Raw genomic sequence first — 23,009 nt, forward strand, 5'->3', positions numbered from 1 at the left:
AAAAATCTAAAGCTTAATTAAAACTTGTGTTAATTCTGGAACAAGTTAGGAATGTTTTTGTCTTTTCTCAGAACTTTCCAAATTTGTAGAGATACTTGTTCCACAGCGACAGTATGTTTATTCCTAGGTGCCCAGATTTTAATTATCGTGTGCCTTTTACTGATGAGGGCCATTGTAGCGCAGTGTGTTCAGACTACTACACTCATTCAGCCTAATGATGTTCTCCTGGGGGGTTGATTGATACGGGCGTATTGTTCGTAGTTGCCACATGGTGAATTAAAGCATGCCACAGAGAGAGAGAGAGAGGGGGAGCGAGTGTGTTATGCTTTATCCCTCCTCATCCTCAGCCTGCCTAATATAACAGCAGCTGTGTGAAGCTGGCAGTGAATTTATTCACTTCACCTTATTGCTTTCTTTGTTGCCATGGAAACAACAACTGTGCGAAAGCAAGGCGTGTTGTGAGATATCGCAGGCGTTTAGTTCACGCGGCGGATGAGTGACGTTCTCAAGGGGAATGTTTTTAATTAGTCTGTTCTGTTATAGCTTGGTTGGCTGATAAAACACACACACGACCTGGTTTGGTGACTTTTTGCATGTCTGTATTCTTAAATCATCCACTGGAGAAGTGGACAGTGCCAGTAATTCCCTGCTGCTGGGTGAAGGAGATGGTCTGTTGGTTCTCGTAGGAACTGCATGGAATGCACTGGCACAGCTCTGCCACAACAGCAGAGACCTTGGAGCAGAAAAGTTCATACGGACGTGTCTGGAACCATCGTGAACCTTCTACTGTAGTCTTTATGTAGTCTTTTCAGCATCATCATAGCTGCGTAAGGAGTGGCCTCCGCTAGATTCTGCCACTAGCTGAAAAAGGTTCCTACAGTCTGCAGAAACAGTGGAGCAGGTGCTGTGTTTAAATGCTGGCAGAGAATAAAGGTTCAATCTGTGCCTCACTGGAAAATTGGAATAGAATAAAACAGTGACAGAAGCAAACAGTGATGGTGAGCGACTGTGTCAACATGTAAACATTGCCGTTGTGATACATGCAGTCAGAGGTAGAAAATATTTTACTTTTTTTTTTTTTTTTTTTCAGAAATTCGAGTCATATTGTACGGTGGCCGAGAAAGCCCAACGCAGTGCAAATTGAAAAGCGCTGCAAAAGCACAAAACACATCCATCAAAATTACAACACAGGCACAGCAAATAGAAAAACGCGCTGCAAATAGAAAAACGAGCTGCAAATAGAACCACAACACAGTGAGTCACAACACAACGGAATTTTCCCGGGGGACCTTAAAAGATACTGTACCAGCTAAGCTGCGTCTTCAGTAACGTCTCGGACTTCACTATGTGTACAAAGGACAATAAGTGGCAAACAAGGCGTTTTGTGAAGCAGAACTTTTAATAATATGCACACAACCGTGGTAATCACAGGTAATAAACATAACTTACTTTTCAGAAGCTTGTTTGCCACTTATTGTCCTTTGTATACAGCTGGTACAGCATCTTTTAAGGTCCCCCGGGAAAATTCCGTTTTGTTGTGACTCACTTCCGTTGTGTTGTGGTTCTATTTGCAGCGCGTTTTTCTTTTTGCAGCACGTTTTTCTATTTGCTGCGCCTGTGTTGTAATTTTGATGGATGTGTTTTGTGCTTTTGCAGCGCTTTTCAATTTGCACTGCGCTGGGCTTTCTCGGCCACCGTAATATTGGATATAATAGGGATGCATCAAATATTTGGCAACCAAACTTTTACTGACAAAAAAAGCACAAACAAATCCAAACAGTATTGATCTATGTCAGTATAGATGTATTTTAAATGTAACTTTTGTAATTATTTTTCTTTAAATAGCAATTGCAAAATTTCATTTATTGAAGACCAAAGGTGATCTAGTATTGTGAGAAATTGCACCCCACACCATGACACCAGGCCTTCTGGATGTGCATCAAAAAATGCTTGAATGTTGAAACAATGTTTGAGCATTCAGAGTATTTATGAAAGCTTTGAAATTTGCTTCACCCAACTTAATGATAATAGAGAACATGCCACAATTTAAACAAAATAATTAAAGTCTTAGACATTCGGCAAACGTATCCGAGAGCTGTTTGTTGTTTTCGCTCTGAAATCGTGCAAAACACATATAAAACCCACGCAAGGTTAAAAAGTTTCGTTATGCCTTGTGGAGATCAGTTCATCTACTCACTTAACTATTGGCAGTAACACATTATTTGACCAGGGGTGCCACCTTCGCGTACCACTCTGATCCAGGAAAGTGCCAGACAAATCAAAGGTGCTGGTACTTGCCAGTTGCTATAGTAACATCACAGGCTGCACTGATGCAATTTCATCACAGAGCTCATCCTGGTACACCAGCAGTGAACCAGAAGTGGTCGCATTTATTTGAGCGCGTCTCAAACCAGACTGAACTCTATTGTAGGTTGATCATCACATTCTCTCGTAGCAAAAAGTGTTCTAGGTGGTACTAGGGACGAGTTCTTTGACTCTTAACGCTATACAGGATAAGTTTGTATGGAAACATTCTGTACAGAAACATCTATAGTAGGTATTTTACCAGTCATTAAAAACCCTTAAATCTGGCAAAGAGCCCCAGCATCCACAATGTTATTTAAGTTGTCATGATTCTGTAAAGAATCATTGGTGAAACTTGTGGACTAGGAGGTTATTGGACTAATTTGATTGATAAAATTATTTTTTTAATGCAACTGTAACAATAGAATAATACAGATTGTACATCTTTACACATATAACCAGCCAATAGATAAAACATGTAAAAAAACATTTATGTGGCATTCATTTTTATATTTCTGAAATATAAGGTGGATATTTTTGCTACTTGTTTTATAATAAAGCTGCCTGTAAGGTTGCAATAAGCTGCTTGCTATCCTTAAAAAAATGCTAAATTTAATTTTTTAAACTTCTTCGTTTTATTCTGCTCACACAGTTTTTACTTCCTGAAACGTAAAGTATAAGAAATTATACTATTTAAAACAAATTGCAGGTACTTGTCTAACTAAGGAAAAATGAAGCCTTTAATGTATTTTTGATTTAAAAATGTAATGATTTTTCATTTAAACATTTACAACATATATAACATATACAAACCTAATTGGTAGTTAAGAAGTTTCAGCAAAAAAAAATCACCACTAGATCTACTGTAGAAAAACTTGATGTGGGCCACAGTGATTAGGAGTGGCATTGAAATAAGCAGAATGGAAAAAGGTAAAAGTCTGCCATTAGCTGAAGCACTGTTACATACAGTGTTTTACAGTCTTTTTATGGCTGTGCTGTTTGCTGTTTAGAGATGCTGGTCAGGACAGGCTTCAGCTGAGCTTTCGGGTTCCAAAATGTCAAAAACATTCTTCAAAATATGTGTGCCTGATGATCAGATCATCTGTAGGGCAGTGTCAGCTAATCAGAGAATCACCATTGCTTTATATAAGCTGGTATGGTATAAATTTATCCCCCAGTTGGGGTGTCTCAATTATTGTTAGGCTAAAGGAGTAGGGTGAAGTGCTAGGTGGCTCTTCAACAGAGATTTTTCAGAGGAAATCTCCAATCAGAGGGCTAAGAACCACAGGCATAAGACTGAGGCAAAAGCCATAGTAAAATTATTATAACCACTATATAACCATAGTTTAATGTGTGGTTCCAATGTTTAATAGCTTTTTTTTAAAACAAGCAAAAAAAATCACTAGTACCTTGTTTCAGTAGCTAGCTTGCCAACTTTCTCGTTCCACCTTAAACGGTGCAACAGATGGCAGAAGCTGCAGCAGGAAAGAAAAATAACAGGAAAGTGAAGTAAAATTAAAGCTAATTTCAGCTTCCCATCACAGAGGAATTAAGAAAAGGATGATAATAATCAATTGCTGCACCACCTGCCCCCTTTTTGAAAACATGCAATGCCCTGAAATTGACTAGTTAAACAAAAGCTATAGGTTGCTGGACTTCAGAGTCAGCCCAGCAGGGTCGCCTACAGGTTCATGAAGGCTTGTCCCAATTCACCCCTTCATCCTTTAACTCTGTTCCATGAGTAAGGATTACACTCGAAAACAGGAGGTAGGGGTACAAATCAGAAATGGGATCAGGCCTAAGTCTCTTCTTCCTCAGCTCCTCCGATCAAACTCTCTGTGCTTCACTGTGCCCATCTCTTTGATTCTCTCTGTTAATTGCTGTGAGAGGGGCTGTCTGGTCCTGGAACAGCTCACTGGGTTTTCACAAAGGTCCTGTGGGAATTTGGAGAAACCCCAGAAATGGCAGACATACTGTGGCACAGCTAATATGGAATACTGTCTCAGTTTATGTCCCCAGCACAGCCACTGCAGCACTGCTGCTGCATTAGTGGTAATGATATTTGTGGAAGTGTGATCTGGTGTGATTCTGACTCATAGGTAATTGGTGGAGGCATATGGTGATGTTTGCTAATGATTTCTGTGATCTCATTCTCATTCAGAGCACCATGGGGTAAAATATCTGGGTCAGAATTAAAATATTTCCACACCTTTTTCAGCACTGTCCCTCTGCTGCTCAGAGACGGAGCTGGAGCAAAATTAGGACAGGGAGAATAAAAATGTGGCTTCACTGGGATGTTGAAAGATCAATCGTGGAGTTCCCTCTCCGAGCAGTTTGATGCTGCTGTAACAAATGAATCCTACCTGTATATTAAAATATCAGACACTACGGATTGAATGTGTGTCCTTCACATAACGATATGAAGATGTACAGCATGTGTAAATACTTAATACATGTTTAGCGCCACAGCCATATAACTTGTTAGCTTTGGTTGGAGCAGTTATCAGGTTTGTGAAGTTGGAGCATTTTCCTCTTGGTTTGGTTTGTTTTCACACAGGACATAAATATATAATAAATACAAGTAATTCAAAAAAAAATTTCAACAAACGATGTGAGAAGTAAAGTACAAACAGGTACAGCATTTATACCACGATATACTTCTTAATTTTGGGCAAGACAATATAATTCTAATATCAATATGAACAGTATAACCACTGCCCTTATGTGGTGTATGTGATCACACACTAATATTTTACAGCAGCATTTGACTGACGCTCTTATCCAGAGCGACTTACAGAGGTGGGCCATTGTAGTGTTAGGAGTCTTGCCCAAGGACTCTTTTTGGTGTGTCACAGTATACTTACCCATACAGGGAATTGAACCCCAGTCTCCCACATGTTGTGGTAGCTCCCAAGCAGGCAATGGTGTTATCCACTGTGCCACACCAACCACCAGATAGAACTGGGTGGTATGGTAACAGTATTATATCACAATATATAAAGACAATACACAGTATTTGTCATGCATCAGCATTGTAAGACTCTTAAACCGCTATTTTAATACTGTTTCGTGCATATTATAATTACTTTTATTAAATATTTGCTACACATCATCTATTAAACAGGGTTTTTAAATTCTCTGTGGTTAAATGTACAGTTGGTTCAGTGTTCTTTAAGAGCTGATGATATCCTTGATATTCTTATTCAAACATATCGTTAATACAATAAGATATGATAAAATATTGATATATTGCCCAGCTCTATCATATCATTATATGGTATTGGGTTCCGTAGCTTACTTGTTAAGCTAGCCTCTAATACAGATACACAGACTCTCAGACTGCCCAGTCCAACTTAACTAATGATTAAAAATCTGTGAACTTTTGAGTGAACTTTTACTTTACTCAGCTTGTAAAAGAACACAATATTTGCCAAAGTAATGATAATGTTACCACTCCTCACTGAAGCTTGATGGAAAAAGCCAGTTCCTTGGTAATGTGAATTTCAACTGTTGCAAGTTCTTTACTGACTTAGCCAGTAAGCAAAAAAGCCTCAAGGCAAAAAAATAAAAAGGTTAAAAAATGTGTTGAAATGCCTCCAGCAAACAAGTAATCCCCATGTGTGGATGAGATGTAAAATGAAGCCAAGTAAAAGAAGCCTTAGTAGTTTACAAAGCTGATTTAAAGGGGCACTAAATCCTAAACTATATATATTTTAAACTATATTTATAAACCTTCTTTACCTTTAAAACTGTTTTTTTGGTCTTTTTTTAATGCAGTCATTCCTCCTCTGCAGCGCCCTTACAGGTCAAACTGTGCCAGAGGCGAGAATGTTGTGCAAATGTTTGCAGTGCTGAAAGTGGGTTTTTTTTTCTCCCAATGTAGTGTAGGTTATTTTGTAATTGTGTTAATTGTTATTTTAAAATGTGTGAAATATATTGATTGAAGAATACGTAGGTATGTCCCAAATACTCTAATTCCTGACTGGTACTGCATCTTCAGCACTCAGCCTACACTCTCTTTCTCTCTCCTCTAAATCCTGGCTGGTGTAGGACCTGGCCTAGCCCAACCTCAGAGAGATAAATCTGGACAGAGTATGTGTCATCCCAGATCCCCCCTGCGTGCCCCTCTCTACGCCCCCACACACACGCCAGGCAGTCAGCTAGCATCAGCGTCCTGCCACCTGACACATGAACAAATCAGTGGAAAAAGGGGAGGGGGTGTGAGAAAGAGAGAGAGAGGGAAAAAGAGAGTGAGAGAGGTCTTAACAAATGAACCTGCACTGCAGGGCAGGATTTATCTCCGTCCCGCTCACCAGTCATCGCTAGCAGCTCCCAGAAGGCAGAGGCAGTGAATAACTCAGATCAGACTTGTACATGAATTGAGGTGCAGTTCTTGAATGAAATCCTGCCATTCTGAATGCTGAACACTGGCTCTGGCAGACTGTGGCCTGTCACTCCCCCTTTTTACAGTTTTGCAAACACTAATGAGTGTTACGAAACTAATTAGAGTTCTAAAAGTATCGAACTGTTTATCTGATGAAGAACCCTTTCTCAGAATGACTCATTCTCAGGCAAGCTGTTGCCTTCTTCTCGCTGCTGTACACACCTCATTCAATGGTTTCATTTTTTACATTGTAAATTCATACTGAAGTCAGACTATGTCCAGACTATGAAGGAACACATAAGGGATCATGTGGTAAACTCAAAAGTGTAAAACATTTAGGTGCTCATATCTGAGGTGCTGTTAACTTGCAGTTTCCGAGGGTGGCAACTCCGATGAACTTATCTGTGCAACACAGCTAACTCTTACTCTTTCTTTGCTGGAGCGGTCCTGATGAGAGCCAGTTTCACCATAATTTTTTTGACGGTATTTGCAACTACACTTGAGGATACTTTCAAAGTTCACGATTTCTTTTCTTTTTTTAATGGATTTTTTAATGTTTTTTTTTTCTTTACTTTGTTGAGTAGATTTTTTGTCATAATATGGATTAGAATATTACTTAGCTATTCACTGAATAGCAACTCTACATCTTCACAACTTTACAACTGATGCTCTTAAACACATTAAAAGATTCAAATCATTCAAGTAATTAACTCTTGACAAGTTCAGCACAGCTGTTAACTGAAAGCCATTTACACAGACATTTTTTTCTGTTTTCATAAATAAACCCATGTATTTTGATGGCTTTATTATTAATGCACAATTCAGAACATTTTATAATAATGCATACATCATTGTAAGCATCAGTAAGCAAGTTCATCGGCTACAAATGCTTTCCAAATGCCGGAGGTGAATAGATCTGGGCTATTCCATAAATGTTTGTACTTGTTATCATGTTTCACACTTATTTCACCCTTAAACATGTAGCATTAGGTGTTGAAAGACTTTCCATAGTGGGCTGGCTGACTGTAAATTATAAATGTAATGTTACATAACAGAATTTTTTTTTTTTTCAGTGAAATATTAGAGGTTCCTGGTATGACGCTTTCATGTACTGAGCTCTCATTATTTAAAAATAAATACAGTTTTCTTTTCTAGGGCATCTGTAAGACAGGAAGCGTTCCCACTCTATAGGTCCCCTTCTATAGATGGCAAATGCTCAGTATTCGCAGTGGCTGATCTTCTGCAGTTAACTGATGCTCATCTTCTTTCCATGACTTTCACTCCTAAAGAGAAGAAGACTCCATTGATCACCTGCTTGTTTCCAACTCGCTGACTCGGACACCGTTGCCATAGTGACTTGTTTTCTGTGAACAAGCTTGTTAGGTTTGTTCAAACAGAGTTGCCATAGTTTTGGCCAAACATAATCTTCAAGTAAACCCTGGAACATGCTGTGTATCCTTGTGTGTGGAGCCTTGATCACATCTGCCAGGCTATCTAATACACAAAGTAAAGTGCACACACACTCTACTGCGTTTGTATTCCTTGGGGCATAGAGCATGTTTAGCTTTTTGAGTTTAGGAGAAGTATTCACTGACTTCATGGCAGATCGAAAATTAGATTATAAATGAAATTCAAATAACCTTTCTGATACAATTTCATATTAATATTGCAGAGAAGTCATGTAACTGACCAGTGAGCTGCTGATGTGAAACCCATAATAGAACCTACTGTCACAGCCTGACATATAGATGAAAAAAGATTGTGGTCTAACTCTCTTTTTCTGTCTTACTGCCTCTCTCTGTCTCTCTCTCTCTGTCTCTGCTTTCCTTTTCTTAACTCTACAGTTCACTGAGTCTCATTAGTGAGCATGGACTCTGTTTAAGAGATAGTAATTTAGGCATGAGGTGTGCAGGGTCACATTCTCTGTAAATCAGTTACTAGATTGCAGGTGTTTCTTACTTCCCCTCTACAGTACTGAGCAAAATGATTTAAACTGTTAAACATCTGTTAAACCATTAAAATGAAATAGCTAAAAATGTTACTAATGTAAATTATATTACAATGAATACAAATAAACACTTGTACTATAACTACTAACTTTACAAATTGGAGCAAGAAAATAATTGAAAATAAATATACAGTACGAGTTTAAAGTTTAGACACAACTTAAATTCACAGTTTTTTCAATATTTTAACATTTTCTGCGTTGTAAATTAATAACTTACTTAATTTGTGAAAAAACATGGAATTATTTAGCAAATAAAAAATGCAGGCAACTTTTGCTTGGATGCACAGCTTGTCATTTTCTCAGTCAGCTTCATGAGATAATCTCCCGGATTGGCTTTCAGTTAACAGCTGTGCTGAACTGAATTTCTTGTTCTCTTAATGTATTTGAGAGCCTCAGTTATAAAGTTGTGAAGAGGTAGAGTTGGTATACAGTGAATATCTCTATTTATGTTATCACTAGTAATGTTATAAACCATATTATGGCAAGAACTATTTAACTTAGCAAAGAAAAACTTTAAGAAATTAAGGGCAGTTTGAAAATTTGAAAAAAAAAAAGATCTTGTATCCTCACGTGCAGTTGCAAAAATGTTAAGATGAAACTGGCTCTCATCAGAAACGCCTCAGGAAAGAAAGACCAAGCTTTACCTTATACAGACAAGACAGGATACATGTATAAGTATACAGGTATACAGGATACGTTCATCGGAGTTACCAGCCTCAGAAACCACAAGTTAACAGCAGCTCTGTTTCACAGAGTATTTTTGGATGACAAACTTTGAATTTATGGTGTGTTCAAACTTATCGCAATACAAATGTGTCATTCTAGTTTTACAGCAATTTCCAGCTCACAGGGTATCAGCTACTTTCTTCAAATTGAGATATCATTGTTACTGTTTTAATATATTTATGTTTACCTGCCTCTACTAAAATGTGATTTAGAGTAAACACTCTTACTGCTTAGATAAAGGGTTTTAAATAATGGGCGTATGTGGCAAAAACTTCTTCAAGGGACTGTTCATTTCTGTGTTTTCGGCCTAGAAGATATTAAAGAGCTTTGGTACAAACAGACTGTACTGATAAGCGTTGTAACGCTTCATGTATTCACATTGAACCGTCACAGTACAGGGTTGATAAAACGTCTCAGATGGTACATGTGTGTAATCTGCACAGCTGTCTGCTCAAATTAGTTAATTTTTTTCTCCCTGTTGCACTGAATGTGTACTGAACCTTGAGGTCCATACCATGGTGTGAACTGAACCGTGACTTTGTTTACCATTTCACCCTTAGGACTAGTACTCATTTGTTAGTCATAGTGTGCTGTGCTGGTATGTGTCCTGGGATGTTAAAAATTGTAAGTGTTGCATAAAAGTTTTACATTACCTTTTTTATTGAAAAGCAAGCCACGACAACATTTAGGATATTTTATGTATTTAATAAACAAAAACCTGCCCAAAAAATATTCTGTATTTGGTATAATGTTTAATTTTGTTCTATTTTTACTTTCTGTCAATTTTCTTCATTTTAGTGCATCTCTAGTACTGATGCTGTTTTTATCGGCAACAAAATCTCAGGACCAGTTCTGTGTTCCTGCAGATAAACTGCTACTCTGTAAAACAGCTCTGGGAATTGCATCAAATATAACAGTATAATAGAGACTGCTGCTGAATTGTATTGCACTATTAAACCAGCAATTTAATAGCTAGATCCCTGTGTGGCAGATTTATTCGGCAGGCTGCTGTCTTTAATAATAGCTTCTCACAAACTCTTATCTGAATGAGAAGACTGTAAAAAACAAGGAAAGATCAAAGACTATTATGTTTTTTTTTTCTCTCTCTTGCAGACATAACAGACTATCACATCTTCTCTCACTTGAATGGTGGCTCATTTGATGATGAGCTATTGTGTTGTAGACAGCACAGACATACTTGCACTCCTGAGTAAGTGAGAGAGCTGCGGTCTCCACGTCATTAGCGCTTATTTAGGCACTCCGCTATGGGGTCTCAGGTCTCTCACGCTGAAGAACTGCAGTCAGTCAAGACCGTCTCTCTATTCAACCTGAGAGTGAGCTAATCACTTAAGCAGAGAGCGGCTTCCGTCATCTCCATTCACTGCTTCCCGGCGACTTCCTGAATATAATCATCCTAGATCTACTTTTACACTTGCTTTGAGTGCTGCAAGTGCTGAGGAAGATCGTTTGTAAGAAAGAATGCGTGTGTGTGTGTGTGTCTGTGTCTGTGTCTGTTCCTCTGTTTCAGGCACTGCAGCATAATAAGCTACGGTCCATCACATATTAAACTCGTCTGTTCCGCTAGCTTAGTGCGGGAAGATGAGGAGGTGGGAGATATGATCTGGGAGAAGCTCAGAAAACCTCAGCACCAGCATTTTAGAACACTTTGTGCACTGAACAACTCTCACAGCTCTTAAGATATATCACAGTGTCTTTAGGCTCCCCACCATGAGCATAACCGCACTTGTTATGTTATTATGTTGTCAAGAGGAGGTGTAGGTTGTTCATTTCTATCTGTCTTTCCTATTGGCTCTATTAATAGTTGAGGAGTGGTCTTCATGTGAGGGGGTTTCCTACAGTCCAGGTAACATGGCCATGTGGGGCCTGTATGGGCAGCCTAACTGGGGTTTAGAAGGTTTTGTGTATGGGCTTTGTGTGGGCCCCATATATGGATGGATGTCAGTGATGGGACCAAGAAGGGGACACATGGGCCCATACATCTGGGTTGTACACTCAATCCATGTGAGATTAACATTGGCTGCAATGGTGAGGCCCATTTGGGAAGCTCATACCCTTAGATGATTAGAGATCATGCCCACCTGGAACCCACCAAGCCCACAATCCACCCATGTGAGCCTTACATAAGACTGTTGGCTGGGAAGGTTGGGAAGGAAAATTAATGGCACATGGCCATAGGCAAGTTAGTTCAGTAGGCGGCCATCTTCAGTAGGCGGCGACCAAAATACTGATTACAAATGACAAAAATAGCAAAAAATCTGCCTAATTTCAGTTAATGAATAATAGCATTAGCTGGCACTTTGCTTTGGCCAATGCAGAATTGGGCCGAATGTGGTTTATATTTGCCAACTGAAAAGTGGCAAAGGATATTCTCATGAAAAAATATTTTGCTTTAGTCTTGATCTTTGACGTTTTAGGAGATCTGTTTGGGATTCTCACTTAGGTTTTATTTAGAGATCAACTTGGACACAGATGCTTCTTGCTTAATAAATGAGACACAAGATTCTTCTGAGGTTAAAGAAGTCAAAAAATAAGAAGCTGGTTTTAGACACAATATGAGATCTAGGAAGAGTTATTGGCCAAACCTGGGTATCAAGCCAACAACCTTGTTTGGATACCTTTTTTTCTTTTATTCTTAACTCTTTTATTTCTTATACAGAAAAGAAATTTTGGATAGCAAATAAGTTGGAGAAATAACACCTGAAGTGTTGGTAAAATTTTACTTACAAAAGCAACTAAATGTACAATGTACAACTGAATCACATGATTAAAAACGAAAAAAAACAAACAGCAAACACTTTAGAATGCAATATGTAGTGCACAGCTTCAAAACTAAAAAGGCTCTTTGTCTTTGGACAAAAAAGGTTGTATTTAGACATGAATCTCCAACCCACAACCTTTCATCGATGGCCTGGTCCTCTAACCACTGAGCCACCACTGCTATTGAGATCTATACTAAAACTCAAGCAGAGACAAATGTGAGATTACTGAGCTCTTTATCTCAGGAGAGACATTTGAGCAGCAGGAGACTTATGCTTACATTGTATTTCCATCTGACCTCATTGTTGTCTAGGAAAAACTAGAGATCTCCTTTTTGAGTTTTCTTTCCTATGGGATTCTCATATTATACTTGGCAACCGAAATGTTGGCACAAATAGTGCAGGCTGATTGGCGTATTATTCTAAGGAACCAAGATGTTGGCATAAATATCACTTGGCCTGAGTATGAGTCGAGCATTTGGGCCACAATCAAACCTAGATACATACTGGCGCTGGGCCGGCGCAACACAGGCTCGGCATGGGGTTTTAGCCCGGAAATGGTCAGAGATTTTTGCTAACTTTAAAACATTGATAAAATCTGATGAAAAACATTTGTTCTAATAATGCACAAAAATATATTTTCATATTGTTCTGGCAACTGCACATGGGGTGCACAATATTGGAAAGAAAAATTGCGATGTTTTGTTGTTCTGCAATATATTTTGTGAAATCAAAATAAAAAAATTGATTTTTAAAACAGATTTCTCTGTAAGTTAATAATGCAAAATGCCATGATATTCATAACACCCTGTATGTACCAAAGACAGATATAATGACAATAATGTGTATTTTTTTTCTTTTGTATCAGTCTGTAAAAAAATGGCATATGGTTTATTTCCTTTTTGTTACTATTGCACATTCTGCAGTGGTGCTATTGCATATATATATATATATATGCGCAATGCAATGATGATGCTGAACCAATACTTTGTGCAGTCCTCTTGCACTCTCTTCATTTTTAAAATCCCTCTGCTGGTACGTTTTGTTAGGATAAATAAGGTCATTTCACAAGCTTTCATGCCACACAGAAACCTTAAGCTGTACGTCTTTGGATTTGCATGGTATTGTGGGAACTGTAGGAGCTTAGGAGCATTGCTTTAGTAGCTGTAGTCTTGTTTGTACCCCCAGGTTGTTCATCTCTATTGCTATTCCTATGGACCCTATTAAGAGTTACAATGTAGCTCATTTGAAGCATTTTCCTACAGGTTTGGGAATAAGAAAGTTATAAAGTAATTACAGGGCTTTATATGGTCATGAAATGAATGGCTGATTATCTGGGTGTAGCTGCTGTGTGTTTAATGCTTATTTTTTTCTGATTTTTCAGGCATGATGATCTGAAGGAGATGCTGGACAGCAACAAGGACTCTCTGAAACTGGAGGCCATGAAAAGGATTGTTGCTGTGAGTATACAGTAGAAGCTTTTCTGATGGAAGTATTGACAGTGAATTGACACAGACATGCCAGATATTAAGGGACTTGGGACTTTCCTCTTTTATCTACATGTCTCACGGAAGCCAAATATATACCTGTCGGATACAGTATGTGTGTGAGGCCACCTGAATCGAACGTGGATGTGATCATTAACATCCACTGTGTTGTCAAATCAAATCAAATTTAATTTACGTAACAGTTTTTACAACTGAGGTTGTCGCTAAGCAGTTTTACAGAAATGTAGCACCAGAACAGAGAATCATTCAAACATTAAACAAAGAGCATTGAATCCCCAGTGAGTGACAGTGGCAAGAAAAACTCCCTCAGAGCTGGAAAAAGAAACCTTGAGAGAAACCAAGTCTTCTGTACTCTGGTCAGTCTACTTATTAATGAATAATTATACATCCACATACAGTTAGGCCCAAAAATATTGGTCTTGGAGGTTTAATTCAAGGGGATGAACAAAAATATCCTCTAAAGGATGATAAGGAATTACAACCATTTTTCTACTTTTTTTCAAAAATAATTGAAAAAATAGAGTGCATTGGTGAGCTCGGAAACTCTGAAATCCTGGACGTCCATGGAAGACAACAGTGGAATTTACTTGCTCAGATTAAACCGAATGCTGTTGACTGGACAGCGCTTAACATTACAGATAGCAAATGAACCAAAATATATTGGTTGCAATTGCAAAACCCTTCATACAATGTTTTTGTTTAACTGCTTTAACATTTGCTTTAACTCATTTGTTTCTTATTAAATTCAGTGTGATGGCATGCAGGGTCTAATCATAAAGATTGTGTCACTGTCCAAATATTTCTAGGCCTAACTGAAGAGCCACGCCAGCAATTAGAGCAACAAGCATTTAGTGAATTTCAGTATAGTTGGTAGTGGAGAGTGAGTGATAAACTGGATGGTGGGCAGCTAATATGTAGTTTTGGGTTTGGCCATTCTCACCTTGCTTGAACCCTGAACCCTGTCATGAGCACACACAGGCCAGCTTTTAACCTCACTCACAAGATAAAGCCTTACAACTGCTACTGGTTTGGGCATTACCAAGCAGTCCACTGAGATTACACTTCAAGATTAATATGCATACTGCTATCTCATGCCTTTTGGCATTTCAGTGTAATAAAACTGAAATGTAAAATCCTCCTTAACTGAACGTGTACATTTCTATTAGACTCAGTTTGAATATTAACACTTCAGAAGTCAAGAGCTTCAAAAGATCGCACTGCTTGACATTCTTAGGATAGCCAGAGCCTTGCAGCTGTTGACTTTAGCGTCAGCTTATTTATCAGCGTAATGACCCTTCACAGGAGCACACAGGAGTTTAAATTAAATCACTCAGGTCCTTTTCAATCACTGCTGTGTATTGCCTGTCTGTGTATAATGAAATGGAAGTCAGCCCTAAGGGAGGATCTTGCGCAGTAAGCGATTATATCCACTCTGGCATTGCTATGAATCAGTCCTGAGTTCTTTCAGAGAATTCCCAGTATGAAACAGATGCAGACATGTCTCATTATTGTGTCTGTCTGCTCACTCTGTGGGATTGTAGCCCATTATAAGATCTTTAGACTTGCATTGCCCTGTATTTAAACATACAAGCATTCCTTTTTTTAGGTGGCTGTATGCTGGTCTGAATAGTCCTACTAAAAAGCCCTGGGTCTACATGGGAATCTAGACCTTCGTATATTATTTAATGTCCAAGATATAAAGGAAAAGCCATTATGTTCACTGAGGCAGTGCTGTCAGCTGGTGTTTTATGGCTTTAGTGAGCAAACCCCAGCAGCGAGCAGTGAGTTAGCCAGGCTTCCAACCAGTAGCTCCATACAGACTGACTAAATCAACCAAACTGGCTATTCTGTCAGAGACTGTACCCATTAGACCCCCGACTGCACCAGGGTAGAAGCCCATAAAAGTGATATATTAAAATAGAGAGATGCAGTGTTAAGAGGATTGTGACTTCAATGATTTATGGTAGGTTTAATGTACATATGCGTGTGAAAATAAATAAACATTTATTGAGCCATTTACAGTGTCTATAAAAAAAGTATTCATCTTCTTTGATGTTTTATATGTGGAATCATGGCCGATATACACTACTGGTCAATATTTTTTTCCCATTTATCCTTTTTATTTACCGGTAAGCTTTTTATGTCAAGGAAAGCTGAATTAGTATATCATCCAGTGAAGTTAATTGGTGAAAAAAACGTACCGTTTACAAAGCTTTAGTTTGTCGTAAAGCAGTATGGAACAGAACATAATACTATATAGAGTTGCATGGTGTACCGAAGGTTCGATTCTTTTTCGATACTACGTCATCACAAACGATTCGGTTCTTTAGCGTTCGATGCTTTGGATACTGTATATAGCCCAGTCACTAGCTTCAAATGAGTCAAATTAGTAGGCGCGATTTGATTCAGTTCATAAGAAAACTGATTCACACCGCAGCAGTCGGTGTGGCAGGATTCAGATAAACTTAGTGTTCTGAACAAATGAATCGATTCACGCGCAAGCCAGCAGAGCAGCAGCGAGTGTAGAATGGCGACGGCTAAAATAACAGATGTCTCTCGTCCGCGACGTGTGGACAAAACGGGCGCGAGGAGTGAAGTGGTGGGAAAATAGTCTGAGATGTAGGCATCTGTTTTTTATTTATATTTTTAAATAAAATAACGAAAACTGAAAGTGAAACTAAACTACTTTATTTATTAGCGCTGTTTTCACCCCCGCAGTTGTACAGCGGGGGGTGTTGTGGCGATTCTGTCCGCGAAGCGGGAGTCGGATTCAGTAGCGGATTCGGCACAAGCGCGGCGGCACCTCGCGGTCCGCGGTGTTAGTTGTGAGCGCTCGCGCTAGCCGCAAAATACGACAGAAAACACTGAGGGAGCTGCAGACTTATGTGTGGGACTAGAATATGAGCACGAGGAGATAAAAGAGAACCTTTACCTGTGAGTAGCTCACATCAGAACACGCAAATCTCTCTCACTCTCGCTGTGTCTCTTTCTCTGTGTCTCTCTCTCGCACGTGAACGCCTCCGCGTTTGACCTGCAGCACTGTGTTTAGCCGTTCTTAAAAATCATTTTAATTAAATAATAGTTCTATGCTTCAATGTTATTTAACATAATTCTGATCATATTTCGCTCATTCATTTAGCAGACAAGCACCCTGATCTCTACAAAGAGCTGTGAAGTCGACAGGTTAGTGGAGTTAGTCAAGATACACTCTGTCTGTAGCTTTACTAAGATTGCTAGTAAATCACGTTAACACAGAGAGGAGTGTGCAGGAGTTTTGTTTTGGACCCGTGGTTTTCTCTATTTCTCCATTATCCCATTGGCTGTGAAACATGAACTCAAGATGTTCACGTTTTCGCGTTTCCATCGCAAATCTGTGGTCAGGCACGTAGCCTGCTTGATCGTTACACTGAACATGGGCTTATTAAAAACGGTAAACGGTTGATTAATAAAACGGAGCAGTGAGTGTTAAAATGAACATAACATTGTAATGTTCTTCTGTCTCTTTATTTTCCTTATTCAGAACTTAACTTCTGCCCGCCCGTCAGGTTCACATAGTCAGGCTACCATTACCTCTGGTTTTGGTTTTAGTTTTTAGGAAGTGTTTAGATAATTATGTTATAGTTAAGGTTATAATAACAAAACTTGTTTTTTGTTCAAATGTTTCATTTTAGAATAAAAACGTTTGCACCGATTGTTCAGTGTTCAATCCAGTTCAGTCAAAAATAAACATTTTATGTTCAGATATTTTTATAGTTTTTTTTTCTTCCAAGTATCGTTTTGGTATCGAGAATCGTGATACTACAGTTGGTATCGGTATCGAAGTCAAAATTTTGGTATTGTGACAACCCTAATACTATAGTCTCTAAAGCAGCATTTATTACGGATGAAGCGAGAGAGTGGTGAGTACTGTTTCCTACACCTTCAAAAGACTCTTGGAAACTGTAGAAAACTGGTAGAGGAAGAGTCAGGTCTGGCTGACCCACATGGCAATGCCTTCAGCTCAGTTTAACCCTTGTGTGGTGTTCATATTTTTGTTACTCGTTTACTTTGTTACTTGTATTTAATTCAGCAAAATTAAGCAATTTTACATTAAAATGCTTTACACATGCTTGCTTCACCTAAATTGCAAGCAATATAAACAGCTTACATGCTTAATATTTGCCCTTTACCTTTCTTATGTTACATTTCTTGCTGCTCTTTTTTATTAGTTTTTTAATAAAATGTAAAAGAAAATGAATTTAACTCAAGATATGAGTAGAAAATTTGTTTAGTTTCAAATTTACAAATGAAGCAATGTTTATTAGCCCTTGGCCAAACGTACTGTATGTAATGTAAATTTGTGGGGGTGTACAGTGTGTGTTTATCGAAAATGTGTTTTGAGCCAATGCCAATTTTTTCTAACTTAAACTCAAGTCAAGAGTCAAGTCAAGAGGCTTTTATTGTCAATACATCTGAGTACAGGTACACAGTGTGATGAAATTACGTTCCTCACACTGTAATTTCATCACACTGTGTACCTGTACTCAGATGTATTGACAATAAAAGCCTCTTGACTCTTGACTTGAGTTTAAGTTAGAAAAAATATATTTTTTTTTGTATCATTTGATGAAAAATGAAAACGGGTCCCACAAACCCGAACACCACACAAGGGTTAACATTGGACTAAGTCTCAGTTTCAGCAGTGAAAAGATGAATTAGAGGAATGGCAGGTGAAGTGATTAGCACTGCCACTGGACAACTAAAAATAGGGGTGTAAAATAAGTGATCTAATTCAACACAGGTACAGACAGTTGGTGCCAATAGTCTCACAATTAGTGAAATAGAGATCACCTATGTGCAGTGAATGTGTCTCAGGTGATTGTAACTTAAAGACACTGTCTGGAAGCTCCAGTCACTGGTTAATCAGTATTCCTCAATACAGCCACCACAAACATCCAGTAATTGCTTCTAGAGTGTGATATATTTTTAATCAAATATTGATTACATTCTCGAGAACTCGGATAAGCCTAACAAGTCAGTGTTAGCTCTTATACCAAATGTAATAAGTTAAATTATGTTTAAAATTTGCTGCTCAAAGTTCATAACTCGATAACATGAGGGAGTTACCAGGGATGTGTTAGCAAGCATGATGATGTTGCCCACATTGTTTAGGCACTAGACAGCGCTTCTAAGTGTGTAAAGTATAAATGGATTTTTGTGCAAAATTCTAACTAGTAAATATATATATTTTTAAGAGGAGGTACATGCCTGAAGCTCCATGTCTCAATCCCCAATGTGCTATAAATACAATCTTCACCTTGTTCACATGTTTATGACAGAAGTTTTAGCAACCCTACATCACTGATCAGAGCAGATTTTAAACTACAGTTTGCAAATGTCAAAGCTTGCCAGCCAATTGCCTTTTGTAGTATTAAAAAATGCTTTTTAACCTGTTTGATTGAGACAAAGTTAGTGATTTGTGTAAAATAAGAGGAAAAGGAGGGGTCCAGGGTCCTAATAATGTGATACTGGTGTCACTTTATTTATAAATAGGCAAGCTACTTTAACTAGATATGCTGACTTTCTTGCTGACAGTGTTGATTGAACTCTAGCAGATCAAGGTTAAGGTCCACAGTAAACACCTACAACAAATACTTCTTAAATTGTGGAAAAGGAGCGCAGCCAAGCCAACTGACAAAATACCATTTAGGGGTAGCTGTGCTTAAGATTTTTCTTTTAAATTAGATGTAATAGTGTTCCTGCATGGGAAGAAGGCAAAATATTATACCAAATGGTATCAATGTGTTATCAACCACTCCTACAAAGTTACATATATTCATTAAAAAAACAGGGTGTCTGGTAGGTTCTGGGACCTTTTTCTTGGCTATTACAGCATTTACAGCTGCTGGTTACCTTAGCAACCATAGTGCTGCTAATCCTCAGTAAAGTTACCAGATTCATTCACTTTCACCCTGAAAAGAGAATGCACCACAATGCACATTTTTGCATTTAAGTGTTTTAACATGCTCAGTTCCATTAAACACTCACCAAATCTTTAAACACTTTAAACAAATTTAGGTTTAATTTATCTTGTTTTTTATCAGTATCTTGATAACAGACTGTATTATCACACATTGCTTTGTTTGTCCATATCCTGTATCCTGTACCTCTCATCAATTATTATTTTGTACCGGTTATGGCAGTTTCTCAGTACACAACTTTTTGACTAACTTTCGGCAGATTGTTGTGCTGTTCACACTACTAGACTGGTTGTGCTCAACTCGCGAGTGCTTCAGTTGTTATGGTTACATGACAGAATCGCAACACAGGGTGACAAATTACACTATTCTTTACTGTTGGAAATTGGCAACTCTCCTGTCTGCTTTCCAAAAACACAAGGAATAGCGCTTCCATGCCAGCAAATCTATAGGGAGGAGAATACCCACCTGAAGTGAGTCTGAAATGTATGGAACATATGAAGCAATTGAGTATTGTGTTTTTAAATATACAAAGATCATTTTTATACTAAACAGTATGTCCTAACTATGTCAAATGTTCCAGCTCTGCTCACATAATTATTAAAGTTTTAAACTCAGTTTAACTGGGCTAAAATTGTGTAATGTGAACCTGGCATTAGCTGTACTACTGAATTCACATCTGAAATTCGAACCCCTGTTACTCATTTAGTACATAACCATCCCCCTAACCTTTTCTGACTAAGAAAACATGTTTTATATGCTTCCGATTAGAGAATTTAAACCTCTCTGTACATCCTGTTTAAACGCTGCTGATATAATTCTCAGTTTAAAATCCTATCTAATACAAGTTAATGTATATTACATTTTAACATCTCCCTACAGCCTATTTTTAATTTTCATTAAGGAGTTCAGTAGAGTCAGGCAAACACAGAGCTCATTTGCCTCTTAAGGATTCAGTGTTGACTGTGTGGATTAATAGCTTGTCATGTCAACAAACACTGTTTGCTTTGACATTGTGGAAGCTATTATAAAAAAATGTTTATTGAAAATATGCAGAACATTAGGAGAATGAATTAAGAGACAACAGTAAGGTCTGGCTCTACAGTCTGTAGATAAAAACAGCTTTAATCCCGGAACAGTCTGAGGTGCACACGCTCGGTTCGTGCAGGAGCGATTTGTTCTTGCAGGACGTCTGGGTTTACAGCGATTGCTGGAGCTGAATTTTTATGCTGCTGGGCGCAGTTGCTGTAGCGCACTGAGGGTTTTGCTGTGATGTCGTGATATTAAATAGGACAGCAGTAGGAGAAGGGGGGGATTGCTCAGGCTGGTGTTAAATATTCATTCCTGGTGTCACATTCTTAGGGTTGCAGAGGAGCAGCTAAAGGCTGAAATATTTAACAAGCGAAGCAGAGGGCTCAAAGAAAAAACAGCCGGCTTGACTCTGGTTTCCATTAGCGGAACAGAGCAGCAGGCTGTGGAATTAGCGACAGGTTGAGAGTACCTGTTAGAGCTCACCTCAGTTCCACTTCCTGTTTCTAAATGTGACTTAAACATCATTTTTTTAAAAACCTGACCATAGGTCAGCAGGTTTGGGTCCTATTAGCCATGGGCTATGGTCATAGTCCTTGACAAACATTAAAAAAGTGTTGTGTTAACTGAACTGTGTGTGTTTGTGCAGGATTTACAGTAGTTTTGTACCTGCAACGGTTTTCTGGGTTAAAAGAAAAGCTAAAAGCTGTTAAAGTGTTCAAGTTTAACATGTACTGTTGTTGTGATATTAGTCAGTGGATCTATATATTCTTATTGAACTTACTGTTTTCTAAATCAAGGACAGAGTCTGTTACCCACCAGCAGCTCTTTTTAGTTCCAAGTTAATGGTGATTTCAACACATAAGTACCCTTTGAAGTCATATGCTAAAATCAGGCACAACATTTTTGTTGAAGCATTAACTGGCCTAGTTGTGATGTAAATCTAACATAGCCAAACAGTTCATCAATGGTTCCATATTAAATAATAACAGACAGTGTCTGAGTTAATTCTAATAGTAATATTTGTAACATTTACTATCACAACTAAAAGATATGCATTAAAAATACATAAATAACATTTTAAATCACTAATAAAATCTGATAGAAACATCACAAACAGTTTATAGGGTTTGACTTGTTTAAAGCATTTGAATAATGCACAAAAAATAGATTTTTTTGGCTTGTTATGGCTTCTGCGCCTGCGCACATCTCCACAGCGAGGGGTGGGTTTCCCACTAGCACTCTCCTCTGCTCTCTGCACAACCAGCAAGCTGATTGGCTGTTTTTGCTGAAAGGTGGATCTTTGTCCTTGATCGGGTGCCATGATTAGCGTTATGAGAAACTAAAACGGTCAGTGTCCTGTGTCTGTATTAATAAGGTGTCTGTTAGTGTCCACTTTTTCATACTATTCTGTATTGTATTATTATATTATGCAGTATGTCTTAGGGTAGGGAGCAGCATATGCTCCACAAGTAGCACAGATGCTTCCTTACAATCTCATTTTGTTAAAATATTTTTTGATGAATCACGATCATGTAGTTTACCATCAGCTGCCAGAGCCCTGAGAGAGCACAATTGGCCTTGCTCTTTCTCTGTGGTATGATGGAGCTTTCTACCCTTGTGGTGATGTCGATCAGCACAAGGGTTCTCTGAGCTGATGTATTGTAACCGAGGCGCTGCGCTTTTTTCCAAACACGCTTTGATGCTACTCAGCAGTACTGCTTCAGCAGCAGTTTGAAAAGAGGTGGTGGCTGACTTCATATGTGTCGGAGGAGGCATGTGCTAATCTTCACCCTCCTTATGTTATGGCATCACTTGTGATGGGAGATATACAGCTTGTATGGTACTTGTTGGGTGGGAATCTCTTGTCACGACTGTTTTCATGCACATTAAGCAGACTGGTTCTTTCAGTGAATATTCTGCAGGTCTGTTTTTTTCCTTCCCGGTTTCAGGGCATGACATCATCTATCAGTGAGCTCCTACCAGCACCCCTCACCCTGTGGCCATTTTAAATGGACATGAGTTAATGAGTATTTTGACAGTGTAAAGTTCATCATACATGAGATTATTTTAAAATAATTGTTTTCATTTTGATATACCCTCATTATTTTTACGTACCACAGTGTACCGTATTATATTATTCCACCCAGCTACCATCAAACATTATTTTAACATATTATGAGAATTGCAGAGTATCATCAGTGTACTCCTTTTTCATAACAGAAGAAAGTTTGCTGTTTGGTTGAAATTGCTTTTAGTCACTGATCCGTGCCGAGTTATGTTGTGTTTCATTATTCGCATAGAAATTGTTCATTT

The 23,009-nt window shown here is 38.3% G+C and overlaps 1 protein-coding gene across 13 annotated transcripts in view; it reads left to right on the forward strand.

Moving 5' to 3' along the window:
- Positions 1 to 23,009, forward strand: part of LOC103041601 (adaptor related protein complex 3 subunit beta 2) — a 71,741-nt gene that overhangs the window by 18,774 nt on the left and 29,958 nt on the right. For all 13 annotated transcript variants that reach the window (XM_007235077.4, XM_007235078.4, XM_007235083.4 and 10 more), the window contains exon 2: positions 13,584 to 13,659. In XM_007235077.4, coding sequence (XP_007235139.3) covers positions 13,584 to 13,659 — 76 coding nt within the window. The remainder of the gene's footprint in view (positions 1 to 13,583; positions 13,660 to 23,009) is intronic.

This window comes from Astyanax mexicanus, chromosome 2, assembly GCF_023375975.1.
Source record: "Astyanax mexicanus isolate ESR-SI-001 chromosome 2, AstMex3_surface, whole genome shotgun sequence".
NCBI lineage: Eukaryota > Metazoa > Chordata > Actinopteri > Characiformes > Acestrorhamphidae > Astyanax > Astyanax mexicanus.